The sequence below is a fragment of the Etheostoma spectabile genome, chromosome 3 (genome assembly GCF_008692095.1).
Source record: "Etheostoma spectabile isolate EspeVRDwgs_2016 chromosome 3, UIUC_Espe_1.0, whole genome shotgun sequence".
Taxonomy (NCBI): Eukaryota; Metazoa; Chordata; class Actinopteri; order Perciformes; family Percidae; genus Etheostoma; species Etheostoma spectabile.
The window spans coordinates 18,432,025-18,448,575 of NC_045735.1; the positions used below are offsets into that span (position 1 = coordinate 18,432,025).

General features: G+C 40.9%; 1 protein-coding gene across 1 annotated transcript in view; it reads right to left on the reverse strand.

Moving 5' to 3' along the window:
- Nucleotides 1–13,429: 13,429 nt before the first annotated feature.
- The window catches only part of dph1 (diphthamide biosynthesis 1), a 76,353-nt gene continuing 73,231 nt past the window's right edge, over nucleotides 13,430–16,551 (reverse strand). Inside the window, exons 11-12 of the mRNA XM_032503324.1 lie at nucleotides 15,631–15,765; nucleotides 13,430–14,341 (exon numbers count right to left, since the gene is read on the reverse strand). Of these exons, the coding sequence (XP_032359215.1) occupies nucleotides 14,261–14,341; nucleotides 15,631–15,765 (216 nt within the window). The 3' untranslated portion in view covers nucleotides 13,430–14,260. The remainder of the gene's footprint in view (nucleotides 14,342–15,630; nucleotides 15,766–16,551) is intronic.

Consider the following 16,551-nt stretch of genomic DNA (forward strand, 5'->3'; position numbering starts at 1 on the left):
CAGCTGCCTCGATCCACGTGTAGCAAGACATTACAACAACGATGAGCATGTTAAATCGGTCACTCTTTTTTCCTGTCACCGAATTCTCTTTGCGTGACATTTCGTGAATCTACGGTAGATTACAGCGACTGGAAGTTACTGCAGTGTGAGTCACTTTTGCGCACATGGGCAGTGACAACTGTGAAAAAAGGAGGGAATGTCTTGTAGGGTGGAGGCTGCGCTGACTGCATGTTAACCAGGCTGCATCCCCGCAGATTGTCAGCAAATCACGACATGCGGGTGATTTCTAACCCCCCCCCCCCCCCTTTGTCTTTGTGGGACGTGGGCTGGACTTATTCACACCTAACACAGCCAAGACTGGTGTGTAGACAGGAGGAAGGGGAAGACGGGTGGGGGTGGGGGTGGGGGGGTATATAGGACACTTATGTGTTGCTATAGTTAAGGTGAACCAAGACATAAAAAAAAAAGCAACCGTAGGCTTTAAATCCGTCAGTGTGACGATGTATGCATCCCCTGTGGAGGAAACAAAGTGATTCCTCTCTTTGGAAGGCAGAGCTTCTCTCCTTAGTTAGTTTTTCTCTCCTTTTTTTTCCATGTTGAAATGACATCGTGACGCGTTCTTTAGATGAAGTCAAGTTTGCGTCATTCTTGCGCACATGCAGACGACTCCCAATCACCCGTCAGAGGGCTTTAAAGATACAGTGTGCGTCGCCCATATGCGTCTACAGCCTGCATTGCGATGTACTAGGTGGAGAAGATAAAGGGAGGTGGGGGGGTGGGAAGGCCTAGGAGTTCTGATGTAAACTCCCCGATGTAACTCCTGGAGGGAGGATATGACCAGAATTACAATAAGCATGGTTCGATACCATCTCCTTTAGCTCCACTGGGGCATATCCACAGTGGCTTAAAACAGGAAAGTACATGAAGCATAAATATAATCAGCAATAGTCTTTTAAACAGCGTTTAAAGAGATGGAAAAAGTAGTGGATCCGTGGTGCTGTCCATGGTGCTGAACCGGGTCTGGGTTGACCTGCATGGAGCTGAATACAAAAGTACATCTAGGCTTAGCTGATTTGTCTCCATACAACCAGTGAACTATGTTCATAACCGAGAAATATAGATATGTTATAGAGAAATTTGTTGTTGTTATTTGTTATAGATCTCTTACTCTGTCCTGTGTGTGTCTTGTTATCTACCTGGAATATTTTAATATTTTAAACTTTCTGACCTCTACTTAACGTGTGTGTGTGTGTGTGTGTCTCTCACAAATAGAGAAGTGCATCTCTAGAGATCTTTACGGCTCACGCAGCAGCCGGATGATTTCCAGCACCATGGACAGCATCAGAGTCCAGATACTTAGTCACAGAACAAAACCGTCTGCTTATAATGAATTTGTTCTAATAATTTCAGAATTTCTGTATGTATTTCACATATAGGTTAAAGCTACAGTTGGCTAACGGTTACTAATGAAAGTACTAATGATAATAACTGGCAAAAAAGTCAGTGGTAACCTCTGGTGACACTTACGTGGCAACTTTTGCACTTTCCCCCCCACACAGTGCTCCGTCCCTTTTCTTACTCATCTATCAATTCCTTCAAAAGGAACATAACACACATATGAGCACAGTCAGCCATTTAACACAGCTTCAAACTGCCGTAACATCCGGTATTTGAAAATCAGATGAGTGCTCGCGAGTACTCAAATTTCCGGACTGCTGACGTCAGTCCCAGAGTTACTCAGTTGAGCTTGCATAAGCCACCAATCCACCCTGTCCATATCCTGTGTCTGACTCATAAATAATCGGCATGGAAATCAATACGACAAACACAACAAGTGGGCTACGTAACCTCCAGTCTGGCCACACGTAGCCTTAGGCCCGGGGCAGGAAAATGCTTTAATGTGTGCTACTGTGAGCACTGGGTCACAGTATGTAATCTGATTTGACTAATGGCCGTGGAGATATGCCAGGCGATAGCAAAAAGCACTAAAGAGCTTGTTTTCCTTTGCACTAACCTTGATTTGTTCACAACACAACTACAGGTGACATTTAATTGTTGAACAAAGGGCAGCTCCATGGTGTCTGTCTCTCTCTCTCTCACTCGGCACACCCCCCTTTCCCTCCGTGTGTTGCCATCAGCTTGTATGCTTTCTCACACTGTGATTTAATTCCAAGCTCCTGCCGTGTTCTGTTCTATCAGTCAGTGCATCAATACCTTGGCTCTAGACTGCTTACTGCTAAAACTCCTCCAAAGTACAGTAACAGTCTACAGTCATGGCTACTGACGTCTGGCAAACATCAGCTCGGTGTGACAACGTTCACCTCGGTGACTGTGAGAGTTCAGACGAGTGGGGAGAGGCGGCTGTACTGTATGAAGTTCCCTCCTCCGAAGCCCAGCACTACTGAAGGCTGCATCACCGACATCATCAAGCCACCGAGGACGTCAGCAGTTACTACAGCCAATCCTATTTCGCCTGCTGTCTCCATGGTGACCGTGGCATTAGATTGTTACTGTAGCAACAGCACCACTGGTAACAGTCTACAGCCATGGTCGCTAGGGGGCCAAACACACATCTGAACCAGAGTGGTGCAAAACACGTACTAGACATGTGAGAAGAGAGGGACGGAAAGGGACCAAAGAAATAATCGCAAATAATTATATTTGCAATTAAATAATTGCAGCATTCTAGGTTGAATCAGAAGAAGAATGTTATTAACCAGAACATATACAGCCTTTGATGTGGAGTGTATCATGCATGGAATTCAATTGAAAATGTAAAAGAAAAGACAAGAAACCACCAAAAGTAAGTGAAACTAATAAAACCCAAAGAGCCTATGAACTCTATGAACCAGAGCATCATTTATACACACAGAAGTAGAAACCCTTACATGTCAGAGATGGTATCCTAAAGGGGGTAAAAGGCATCACGTAACTGATGTACATTTAAGAAGGAATGTTACATTATACCCATATCGTGGGGGAGGGCAGACTCCTTGACATGTGGATGAAAGTCTTGGGCTTTGAGACTACCCGTCCAGTCCTGATGAAAACTAATCCACTCCTGCCAGGAAAGAGGAAAAGAGCTCAGGGAACATCCTGTTCATGTGGATTTTTGCTTCTCATCAGCGGTTATGTTGGGTTAGTTCATTTTCTACCGTGTTGGTTTGAACCATTCCACATGCAGTGTATCATTTCCTATCAATAAATTGGTATATCAACACATGACTTTGTCAGTAGTAGTGACATGAACTGCTCTTAACAATGGCCTGGATGCGTTGGTTTAAGAATTGATCATTGGACAAATGAAAACCTCCCCCCGAGGCTGTAGTTGCCATCCTCTGAGCGAGGGTTCTACTACAGATGAGTGTCTGTTGTCTCTGCACTGTAAGACTCAACGTACTGAGGTCCTTTCCAGCAGCCCCTAAACTCGTACTGTTCAGAGACCAAGACTCACGTCATACAATTGGCACCATAATCAACATGATTTCAATATCCACAATTAACTCGGTAGGGTTGGAAGACTTGTCTCTTGCTTTTTTAGAAAATCCTATTTAGGGAACACAAGATCAGATGAGGTAGATGCTGATTAAACATATGCGATACAGTGGAAGAAGTAGCATGTGCAGCAAAGAATATGTCTGTGTATGAATGTTAAGAGGACACTTAAAAACAGCTGTATTTCTTTTTAAGATTCTTTTTTGGGCATTTATTACTATTGGACAGCTTAGTGTTAAAAAAAAGGGGGGGGGGGTATACCTCTATATATGGGGGCTCGCTCGACCAGGTGAGCTACCCGGGCGCCAAAATCAGCTGTAAATAGTGCCAAAACAAGAGGGAGAAATTAAGTATTAACGGGTTACGGGACTCAATCAATAAATCCCATTGAAAGAATTCTTCTAAAGTGGCCGGATCCTAAGAAAGGTTTTTACAATAAGTAAGTGCTCCACTTAAAACACAGTAACCCCAAGGGTATTTTTTATTTTCACAAGAAAGATTCTGTAACGATAAGACGGTTTGAGGCTTATACTACTGTACATGTAATGTCAATGGCTGTTCCGATTGAGCTAAACTGTTATCTTTCACTGAAAATAACATACATAATGTTCAAATGGCTCTTTCATTTGTGCAAAACCTTTTTTTTTTTAACTCTTTCTTTAACTCAAAGGCACATTTGCAACACAAGTATACACAGTTGCTACTTCACTGTATAAACCTGTTGAACTCAGAGGTAACATGAATTAGGCCTTTATGTACAGTGCTGCTCATGAGTATAGGTTCCCATGCTTAAGTTGACTAAAAAAAGGAATTAAAAAAAACATCTTTTGGAAACAAATCTTATTGCCTTAATTAAAAAATTAGGAAAAATTCAACCTTTAAGGACACCAATTTTCTTTGTGAACGAATAACAAATCGTAAATAAATAAACGTTCTTCCTTAAAATACAGGGGGCATAAGTATACAACCCCCTATGTTAAATTCCCATAGGCAGGCAGTTTTTTTTTTTTTTTTTTTTTAAAGGTCAGTTATTTAATGGATCCAGGATCCTACGCAGCCTGATAAACTTCCGTTGGCCTTTGGAATTAAAACAGCCCCCCTCCCCCCCCCACATCATCACATACCCTTCACCATACCTAAAGATTGGCATGGGGTACTTTTCCATAAAATCATCTCTCAATGCAAACCAACTATTACGCTAACTGAAATAAAACCATGCCAATCTATAGGTATGGTGAAGAGTATGTGGTGATGTGGGGGGGGGGGGTAAATATAAATGAAAATATAGATAAAAATATAAACGTGACTGATATGGGAATTTAACATAGGGGTGTGTATACTCATACCCCCGGTAGTTTAAGGAAGAACATATTTTTTATTGACATAATACATTTACAAAGAAAATTGGTGTCCTTAAAGGTTGGATTTTTCCTCATTTTTTAATTTAGGCAATAAGATCTATTTCCATAAGATGATTTTTTTTTAATTTTCTTTTTTTCCTCTTAAGCAGGGGTTCCTATACTCATGAGCAGCACTGTACACAAAGGGATCTTATCCAGTAACAACAGCATGCTTGTCGGAATAAGGGAGAGGAAATCCAGACTGAAATTGTGAGTTTTCGCTCCTCTTTTCTACCTGAGCGAGAAAACAAGAGTGGCATTAGTCATCCGCTTCAGTCCCACTGGGACAATTCATAAAAGGGTTTCCATTGTGTCTGGTAAACTGGTACAGCACCGTCACATCCAACTCTTCAGTCACACTCTGAAAATGAAATGGTAATTAGTAAACAATGAGCTCATGACAACCTCACGAGAAAACAATAGCTTATCAATCCACTCATGAATAGTCATTATTATCTTTGATTTACCAATAGTATCCTGATGATTTATAACAGATTAGTAGTAACGGTGACATTTGGCGTTTTGTTTATGTTAAGGCAATGGAAACTTTTCTACATTTTTGATTAAATAATGGCTTGATGACATTGTCAACAGATATATTATTATTACACATTCTAACATTTATTATAGAATGAACAAGTGCTCGGTTGTGTATTTAGACATCAAGCGTTCATGAGGAACACACCCGTTTAGAACAAAGGACACACAACCTTGAGTCGTTACCAAGGTTACAAAGTGAGGAACAAATCAAAAGTAATACAAATCTACAACAATAAAAAAATAATAAATGCAATTAAGAACTATTGAAACGTCTTGACAGCCTACTCCTGGATACTACGTTAGATAACTTTTTTTTTTTTTTTTTTTTTATACATTCGTCTCTTTTTTTGACATTTTTGTCAATTTATTTGGCTTTTTTTTTCTCCACATTTGTCACGTGTCATTTTTAACATTTGTTCACATTTTTGTTTAATTGACATTTTTCTTTTTGATGATATAAAATTGACAAAAACACCCAAATTCAATGAAAGTGGTGAACTCATTATTTATTTAACTTTATTTATTTTACTTAACGTTGTAGGGAAACCATCCACGTTACTATTTTGGACAATTTGTTTAAAAGAAACCCAAATTTCTGATATAGAAACTTAAAAAAAAAAAAAAAAAAAAGGGGTCAAATTTGACTTGAAGACACCAGGAGCGTTAAACGCAGCGCCTGAAAACACTTGTTTACAACCTGGTCCCGGGGTGAAGAATTGAAAACGCCGCGTTGGTCTCGTTTGGACGGCGAAGCCTCATACTCGATGGTGACATCGCCACACCCCTCGACCCGTAGCCTTCGACCTCTTATCCCGAAACAATGGCGGACTACATGCTTGTGTTCCTGCTGGAGAACATATTGAGCCCCTTAGGGTTCCAAAACATAGCATGCTCCGCCTCTTCTTCTCCGTTTGTGAGGAATTTCTGTAACAGAAAACAGCGCCACACATAGAATATGAAGTAGCATGTTGAGTCATTTACAAATGGATCCTTTGGATGCAAATGTTCTTGAAACAATGCAGGGAAAACGGGGGGGGGGGGGGGGGGGATATGGTTTTGGTAAGTGTGGACGTGGCCTGACTTAAATCTGCTGCTAATGGCACACAGCTGATCATGATTAGAATAGCAGTAGTTTTGACTGGCAGACCGCAACTGGGAAGGCATCAATATAGCTCGCATATGACACAGGGCAGACACGAGTTAATCATTTGCAAAGCATATTTACATTACAATTCACATTCACATGTCATATTATTATTACACTGGAAAAGTGACATGCATTTGGGAAATGAGTCCATCACTGTCAATGGCCGCCCTGCTGCGTAGTTATTCCATCCTTTTATCAATGAGTCATATCTGTTAATGGAGAATGGTTGTCGATATTTTGAGTGTGTTAAAAGAGAGCTGACATTACCTCTCTGTTTGTTACTCACAGTCGATGAGGTAAGACGTCACCTGGGAGCAGATTCTGATTGGTTCGTAGCAGTCAACCAAACTACCTGGGCGCACAATTCAATGTGCAGTGTGAATTCACGTTGAATGATACTTTAGTTACACATGAAAATGAAAATACTTTATTTCACGTTTGGGAAATAAAGTATTTACAGCGTGTGGGACTTCTTCAACAACAACAAGTCAGGGAGCCGCTGCTCCCAATTGGAAATTAGACCAAATCAATGTGATTACATAATCATTTAGAAAGGGTCAGTAGGCATATTCACAGATATCTGATCATCACAAACTAGCACACTGGCATGGTATAGTCAGTTCCTTAGCTTTAGGTTTTTTTTTTTTTAAACACTTCTTTATTTTCTTTTTAATTTTATATCAGAGATGGAGGGCAGTACAAAAGAGATCAGAACAGCCAAAAAGTACAATGCACACAGCATAACAGTGACCCTCCACCCCCCCCCCCCCCCCCCCCGCTCCCCCCTCAAACAGCAAACCACAACATAATAGTAGTGGTAGTATTAAGTATTACAGTAATTTAAAGAAAAACAAAATTAAATAAGTAAGCAAATTAATAAGTATATAAATTACCCCAAAAAAATTATTAGTTGTCATTTCTGGGGATGGACATGTTATGTACACACGTTATGTTCAAAGGATAGAGTATTAACCTGGATAAGTATGGGCATCGTCTGTGGAGAAGGTCTATTGTGTAAAAAGGTTAAAAATCTCCCCGGCATCTGTCAAAAAGAAATGGCTTCTTCTTTTGGTTAAACTGATCTTTTCTGCATGGGTTCATAAGTTTATGAACCCTACTAAAGTTGACTAAAAAGAGGAAATAAAAAAATTTTTTGGAAAGATAAAGTTCCCTTTGGCCCTTTGGGAAATTTAAAAATAAAAAAAACGCAGAGTACAAAAAAAAAAAAAAAAATTTTTTTCAATACTCTTTATCGGGGGCATAGATCCTGGTTACTTTCCTTGGCCTTTGGAAGGGTATGTGAATGTGGGGGGGGGGCTATTTTTTTAATTCCAAAGGCCAACTTTCGGGATAATAGTATAGGATACAAAAGTCTGCCCCAGAAATAAGGGTTTTAAATAAAAAAATCTCCCTCCTTAGGGGAATTTCCCATAGGGTGTAGGGGGGGGGGGGGCTCAGGGTGAGTGGGGGCCGAAATTTGGAAGTTGGTGTTTTACCCCGGCCCCTGCACCCCATGTAAAGGGCCCTTGGGAAAAACCCCCCCGGCCAAAAATAGGGGGTGTGGGTGTGGGTGTTTTGGGGTGTGTTGTGGGGGTTTTGGTGTGTGCTCCTCTGATGAGCAGGGGCCCCTTTGGGTACGCACCTGGGCCACGGGTTTTGGAATGAAATGGTGTCTTACTGTTAAAAAGCGCTTTCAGTATCCTTGAATAGAAATGCATATACACTCATTTTGCCCCCTGTATTTTATACATATTTTTCATCACAAAAAAATGGTGTCCCTTTAAAGGTTTGGGTTTAACTTTAACCTTTTAAATTTAAACATTAAGATCAATTTCCAAAAAGGTTTTTTATATTCTTTTTTGTAACTTTTGATGGGTGACTTGTTCCCCGTTGTGTTTGTTTTTAATGTTTTTAAATTTTTAAAGAATATAAAAAAAATTTTTTAAAAAAATTGGTTATAAACGTATGAAAACCCACTGTAGTTGTAGATGAAAGCTCTCTGACCCTGGAAACCCCCGGGAGCTCCCATTTTCCAGAAAGGCTTAAAAAAAATTTGCGCAATCAGGCTTAGCTTCAGGATTTTGTTATATTTCCGCCAATATTAGGAAACCCCGGTTTTGGACTAAATATAGACCACAGGGTATTTCAGAAGGTTTTTTGACAGTAAAGATTTTTTTAATTTGGGGGAAATTCAGAATGTTGCTGCTTCTGCTTGTTTGAAAGTTTGTAAAAATTTTTCATCTCCCGAGATGTTTTTTTCCCCCTCATGTTTCCCTTGGGCCCTTTTCAGTTCATTTTATTTTTTTTGTTGAAAAAAAAAGGGTCTTTGAATAGCGCGAAAAAAATATAAAATACTAAAAAACACCAAAAAAAAAAAGCACCCCCAACATTAAAAAAGTGACAAAAATGCAAAAAAAGAGATAATGGTAAAAAAAAAATGAAAAAAAAGTTTTTTTTTTTTTTTTTTTCCAGTAGAGGGGAAGACAAAACAAGGGTTAAAGGGGCCAGAAAAACCAGATTGCACCTTTCTTTCACATGATCAATTAACCTCAAAGAAGAATTCAGATTAAAAAAATTTTTGGGTTTTCAGAAACTTTGCTAAATTCTCAAATTTTTTGAATGGTTTTGAACAATCAATGTAATATAAAAAAATAGTTTCCCGTGCAATAATAGAAATAATAAAAAATTAAATTTGTATAGTGTTTTTTCCCCAAACTCAAATTTGACAGATAGAAACAGTAGATAAAAATATATATAATAAAAAAAAAAAAAAAAAATAAGGATAGGCAAAAAAGAAGGAAAGGGTCTTAGACGGGACTGAAAAATGGGAGGGACTCAAATGCGGATCTCATGGGGGGGGGTTCCCGGCCTGGGAGCTGCCCTGGGAAAGGTCTGTCCCAAAACGCGGGTTGACTTGGGGCCAGAGCCCCCTGGGGGGGTAGGTTTGGGAGGGGGGGAGGGGGGACAGTGAGGGGACGGGGGAAAATGGGTTGCTTTTTTAGTAAGGACCGGAAAGTTTATGTGAGATTTTTTAGGACCGGATGATTAACAATGACATCTTCCTTTGCGATCCACTCCAAATCCTTTAAGGATCATAGCCCAAAATTACTGTTTCAAACACAAGAAAACAGAAAATCAGAACCCTTTGGCCCCCTCCCCCCCCACGGGAGTAAGGACTATATTAAAGATAGAAATGGAGAATACAACATGACGGAAAACGTGACAATCCACGGCAGGGAAAGGAGTGGGTTGGGAAAAAAGGGACTTTGCGCAGCCCGCGGGGGTGGCTCTTGGGGGGGGTGACAGGACAGACTGACCTCCTACGCAGCATAGCTTCTTTTACCCACTTATTTTCTTTCCCGCCTAAATCTTTTTCAACCTTTTAGAACCCCTTTCCATAGCTGTTGGGGGGGACCCACACACACACAACCACACACAAAGGAAAAGTCACAGCCCCAGACAATTTATTTTTTGTTCAAAATTTTCCCCAAAGGGTGCGGAAACAGGGCTTGTTAAACACATCGCTGCTAATCTCCACCTTGAGGATAGGATTCTTCTTAAACTAAGTCAAAGAAACACTTGGAATTAGAATAGTTTTAACACGAATAACAAGCTATTTTTTGGCTGTTAAATTCTGCCTTTAAGGGACCTGTTTCTTTTGTTTAGCTTTTTATGTAAAAAAAAAAAAAGGTCTGTTCTCCTTGTATTGCAGACCTGATTCTCAGCAGAAAAATGGGAAAACAGAACACGATACGAGAGCTCAGTGGTGCCTGCAAACCACTTTTGGAGTTACTCACGCTGTAATACAGGTACAATAGCTCAGACCGGCTTTCTGTTCATTATGCATCTTCAGAAAATGTAATGCAGACACAGTTTGTACACTAACAACGTCAGTCCGTTGTTATCGGCATAGCACACTCAAAGAAACCTTTCAAACGGTGTTCCTCTGCAGCTGAAAATTGATTTTTCCCCCCCAAACAGTTTCTCATCAACCTATTGTAGAGTGTCTTGACAGATGTAAATACAGGCGAGTTAAACCAAAGCAGTTGTCTATAATTTCTAATAATCAGCAAAACTGCTGAAAGAATAGCAGAGAACTACAGAATAAGGAAGGCACACCTCTTTTCACTCAGTTATTGAGCTTTTATGACTAGGCCCTCTACTGCCACTCCTTCCCCAGCACAGCACCAGTCACATGTGGCCTTCTGAAGTCACACTTTACCTGATGGAAAAAATAAAATATATAATATATATATAATATATATATATAATAATATATATATATATATATATATATATATATATGCAAAAAACAACTTACGAAACAAATCTACTCCTCTTCTGTGTATTTTTGTTGTAGTGCCATGAGTCATAACTTCTGTCTCAGTTCCACCCATGCATGATTTCTCTATTTGGACGAAGAAGTCGGTTATTAATAATAAGAAAGCGAGAGAGACTGCTGTGATGTAGCCTTTCCCTGCTCGAGAAATGAAACGACTAAATATATCTGACAAACCCACCGAATAACAATGACCCGGGCAAACAGTTCATATTTACTGAATATTATCACCTCTGGATGTTTGATGACGTGTGCTTGCTGAGGGTGCATTAACCGATGGTGTTTGAGTCATATCGCAGCTTACTGCTGTAGGCTACACAAACAAGTGCCGGGGCGCCAATAGCAACCAGCTGACAATGCAGTCAGGGTATATCCATATCACATTGAGCGGTGCGTGACTTGCGCACCTGTTGCGTAAAGTACAGACTCAGACCTGCAGCCATCTGCAGAGACATAATGAACATGTCACTAATTCTCTGTGGTGAGCTGTGCCCCTCTGGACAAGAAACTGGATGCTGATGTCAGAGGAGGTGGGATGGCAAACACATTCGGAGCAAGTAGGGTGCACGGGGAGAAAGAGTTGAGGGATGAGATGCCAAGAAGGATGAAAGAGCGTGGAATTAAATTCCTACCACATCTGGAAAGAATTGCACACACCAGTTACAGAAGTACACTGGGTTCTTGCACCCTGCCAAGCACACTCACTCTTCATGCTGCCATGCCCTGCACAGTCTTTCCACAGTGAACAGCGTGTGCCTTGAATGCCTTACAGGACTTCACATAAGCTATGCAAACAGTGCCACCCAGTGGTCTCTCAGCGGTCGGGAGACCAGACCAGACTGACTGGGTTTACATTACTCACACAGCCGTCTGTCTGGGACTGGCACAGTTAAAACAGATCCGTGGGTCAGAGCCTCGTTAACTTTCCGGTCTAACTCCCCTGTCAGTTTGCCTCCATGAGCCATATCAAGTAACCTGGAAATGCTTTGAAATAGTTCCATCCAACTGCTCGGGAATTCACTTTTATTGAGTTTTAGGTTTGGTACAGTTCCATCATTTTTTTTCTTTCCACAGGCATGGTTAGCTAGACATGACTTGCACATGTTGTGTTCTATCAGGTGCAATTATGACTGTGTCCATTGCCAAATTGTTCATTATGGGAACAAGAACAAACCCTGCAGCGGGTGGATAAGAAGGTGAGGCTGAGTCATGTTACATCAGCACTGACAAATAAAACCATTATGGACAGAGCCATATCTCACTAGCACACTCAGCCATACTTTATATCCTAATCTTGTAAAAAAAAATGTTTAAAGAAGCAAATTAACAAGGTTATTCTTGGTCAATTATTGCTTTAATGTTTTGATAGTTTGGTATTTTGAGGTACGTAAGGTAGGTAGGTAGAATATTGACATAACCGCATTATCTACTGTATGTAATGTAAGAGTAAATATTGGCTCATTATATTGTAATTTTTCAACATGGATTTATGGTAGCGTACTTGTTGCCAAGGTAACGATCAAAGGGGATCCATATATACAGTAAGCAATAAGATTGAGATAATGTAGTTTTGAGATTTATACGCAAAAACTGAATATTTTTAATTGGATCATTAGTTTAAAATGATCTACCGAAATGAAACACCACACACATCTACGTTGACAATTTTAAATTTTATTTCACACATACTGAGAAAATAATATAGTTTTGATTGGAAAAACATTCCACAGTGGTATGCATACATCAAAGTGTCCAGACCTCTACTATTTATCTAACTATGTTAGCAATGTAATAGGGGCCCGATTTGACTTTAATTGTGATATTTAAAGAACCTTTGGTTCCGTCTTCCGTGTGTCTAAAATGGTTGAAATTCTAAACCCAGCAGACAAAATGTAGCCATGCCAGCTTGGATTTTTTTTTAGAACCCATCCCATTTTACTGATGGTCTAGACAGTTTAGACAAAATATTTAAAGCAAAACAAATCTTTAGGCTGTGATAAAACTGCACACTTTAGTTGGAAAGAGATGAGGATTTATTCAACTGTTCCCCATCTCCCCCCCCCCCCCCCCCCATAGAGTGTGTTAAATAAAAATAAATCAAACCTCAGCTGGGAGAGAGCTCTGCTGCCCAATAATCTATTCTTGACCACCATGCATCACACACTGCACTGGAGCAAGTACTGAGCTCTTCAACATAACGGCCACTAGTGGGACGCGTGAGACACATCATAAGACGGACATCTAGTGGGACGGCCTGCATCGCACCGGCCTCTGTTGCCAAGGAGATACAACGGTGGAAAGTAGAGGAGAGGGATCTGATTCGAGAAGTCTAGTAGTTGTAGGCAAATAAACCAAAACTCACGGAGCCCACCCGCTTGAGACGGCGTGCTGGAATCTGGGGAAGATCAACAAGTTCTCGGGGTCAGCTGGAGCCACGGTGTGCTGCTGTCAGTCAGTTTCTGCTGTGACAGCCAAACAGCACTAGGGTTTTTTTTTTATTTTTTATTGTTATTTATATTTACTGACAGACTCCACCATCAATAAATAATGAGGATGGAGAGCAGTCGTGACCAGCACTGCATGGATCTACTGTAGAAACCCGTAGGGTTTGTAAGGCCGAGGGCTTCCGCGTGGCACTGAGCTGATCAAAACCACTCACACAACAAGCAAGGGTCCATTCCCGATTTATTGTTTCAGAGTTTGACCAGAAAAACAAGACAGAGAGACAAGGTGGTGTCGTGGCGCATCACATTTTAGAAGAATAATCAAATAAAGTGCTTGATACAATATGTCAACGCCATTGAAACTTAGCATGAAGTGTCCGAAAACATACAGGGCTTTGCAAGGGCGACTGCTTATATTTGATAATCCACCCACATTATCGCTTTCCTTCCATTTAACGTACACAAGGCATTCTCGCATGTTCGCTCCAACAATCCCAAAAGCCATGCGTGCATTACAGAAAGGCCCACAGTTTCCCCCTGTCCAGGATCAACTTGTTTCTTAGCACCGCAGAGAGCAGCTCCTTCATGGGAATGTGACTCACATGGACATGCATGACCTTAAACGCACAAGCTATACTCTCAGTATTCTGAGTTCAGAACACGTGCAGAAAACGTGAATGAGAGCAAGGAATTTGGTTTGACCCGCTGTGCTTTAAAACGAGGGCTTACTTATGGCTGGTAATCCGTGTGAGGAGCAGCTGAGGGCTCCTGTGGGTTTACCTCTGCTTGTTCTATCCCGCCTGGACAAATACCCACTGTCTTCTTCTGGTCTGACCTCCCTCCAGCCGTCAGCAGAGGCAGAAGCACTGGCAAACACTGGGCTGGGCATGACGTGTTATTTCCCTTGACAGTCACAGGGGGCGCTCCGGTTCTGCTCACACTGCTTGGTAGGAGGGGCTGGCTCCGAGCCCGGTTTCTGCAGGCAGGTAGTGGGACAGCATTAACACTTGGAACAGAGACAGGACCCACCTCAGACAGATTAGTGGTAATATGGGGCAATATGGCTACTGCAAGGTGTATTCTCACGGCAGCAACTGCTGGATATGCCACAACTACTACAAAAAGACACAAAGATATGCACTTAATTAAGTGCATATCTTTTCTGGCTTTTTGACAGGTCCTTTTTTGTTTAAAGGTCCAGTGTGAGAATTTCTCCCATCCACCATTGAGATCATAAATTACTCTCTTGCGCAACGCAGGTCAAAGTATTACAGCTACGGTAGCCTTCAAGCTTCAAAAAAGCCGCTCGTCTCTTGCTCTTTTCAATATCCTTTTTTTTTTTCTGGGCTAATAAGAAGACTCCTGTTCCTGAAATTTGGATTTTGAATACATGTGGTCCTCTATGTTTCCTTCTTCAAACTTGCCGGGGCCGGGAAGTGACGATACCCCTTAGCAGTATTAGCATCACCTGGGAGTTTATCATGTGACAGCGAAAACGCAAAAGGCGGAGCAGTATGTCCTGTCTGTCCCTCACCGGCTAACATATTTCAAGATGGCGCATGAATATGAAGCGTCTACCCCAGTTCACGCAAATGCCAATGTAGAATTTCAAGCCAATAGGAATACTTGGAATTGATGGTGGTGGTAAAATATTCATAAAAAAGGAGAAGTTTCTGAACGGCAATACAGATCTTAATAATAAACAACTAAACACGTTACACACTGGGCCTTTAAAAAGCCGTACAATGTGGATTTTACATTCTCATAGATTATGTATTTACTTGTTTATTTACATTATTTTCTACGATAAGTATGTACATATTTCAATATGTAGGTTTTCTTTTTTGCAGTGTGTGCATTTATACATATGTAGCAAATTGTAAAGAATGTGTTAAAGATAAGGATATGATATAAATATGAAGCCATTCATGGTGATTATTATTATATATTTTAGACATGTTAAGTCTGGTGTTTGTGTTCTTTAAGCTTTTACTGCATTCATTACAAAAGTGTTCATTACATTTTTTTTTCTTCACTAAATGAGAAAATGTTTGATGCACATCAAGGACAAGGTCACAAGTCCACGCCTATAAGAGAGACGTCCACATACATGTCCTTTAGTCATTGGGCCACTAGGTGTCAGTGTGCTGACATTCTGATAAACACATGCTGAACACAGTACAGTTTCTCTCTTTACCAGCTATTTTTCTCCTCTCCCCTCTATTTCCTCATCCATTCCTCCTTTTATCTCCCAGCCCTGCCTACCTGGGTCTGCCTGCGCGTGGGCCGCACTGGTTGGTTGTCAGGGTGGTTGGGTGCCCACGGCCCCAGGCTCTGATTGGAGTAGAAGTCCATGGGGTAGACTTCCTTCCAGCCGACCTCCTGTAGAGCCACAGCAGCCTGGGAGATAGTGAGACGGATAATCCCAAATAATGTAACAACAAATAAAGAACAAGAAGCTCGACGATCTCAAAAGTGTACCACCGTGTTTGGGCAAAGCAGCTGCAGGAAGCCGCGCAGTGACGAGAAGTCGCAGCAGACAAGACAGGTGTCATAACATTAAGCTTGGATAACAGGCAGAGTTGTCATGTTATCCCTATGCAGCTGCACTGCATGGCACAACAGCTGTTAGAGAAGAGAGCAACAGCACAGGCATGACAGTACAGTGACTTTAGTCCAGACTGCTCCATATGGAAGACAAGTGCCTGTGAATATTGATTCTGAATGAAGGAGGGAGCAGCTGAATGATGAACAGATGAATAAACAAGCGTGTTGAAGGAAAGAGCAAATCATTTGATTGATCATTTATTCATTATTTATAACTATTTCAGACTAGATTCCAAGACCTAACTTTAGCTTTATGCAAATTGGGATAATTTCTATGATGAATGGATGGATGATGAGAAAACAAGTCACGTGACGCATTAGAGACCCAAGTTTAAAAACCCTAGTTGAAAAGGGCAGCTTTAAAGGTGCACTATGAGATAAGATGATAAAATAAGATAAGAAAACCTTTATTTGTCCCACAGTGGGGAAATTGCGGTCTGCAACAGCAAAGACAAGAGCAGAGATAGATGTGTACAAGTAGCATGTGTCTTGTGTACTTCAAACAAAGAAGTACTGTTCCAACAGTAAAATATAACCAAAGGTACTGTACATTAAATAAGACTAAAACAGACAATGCCT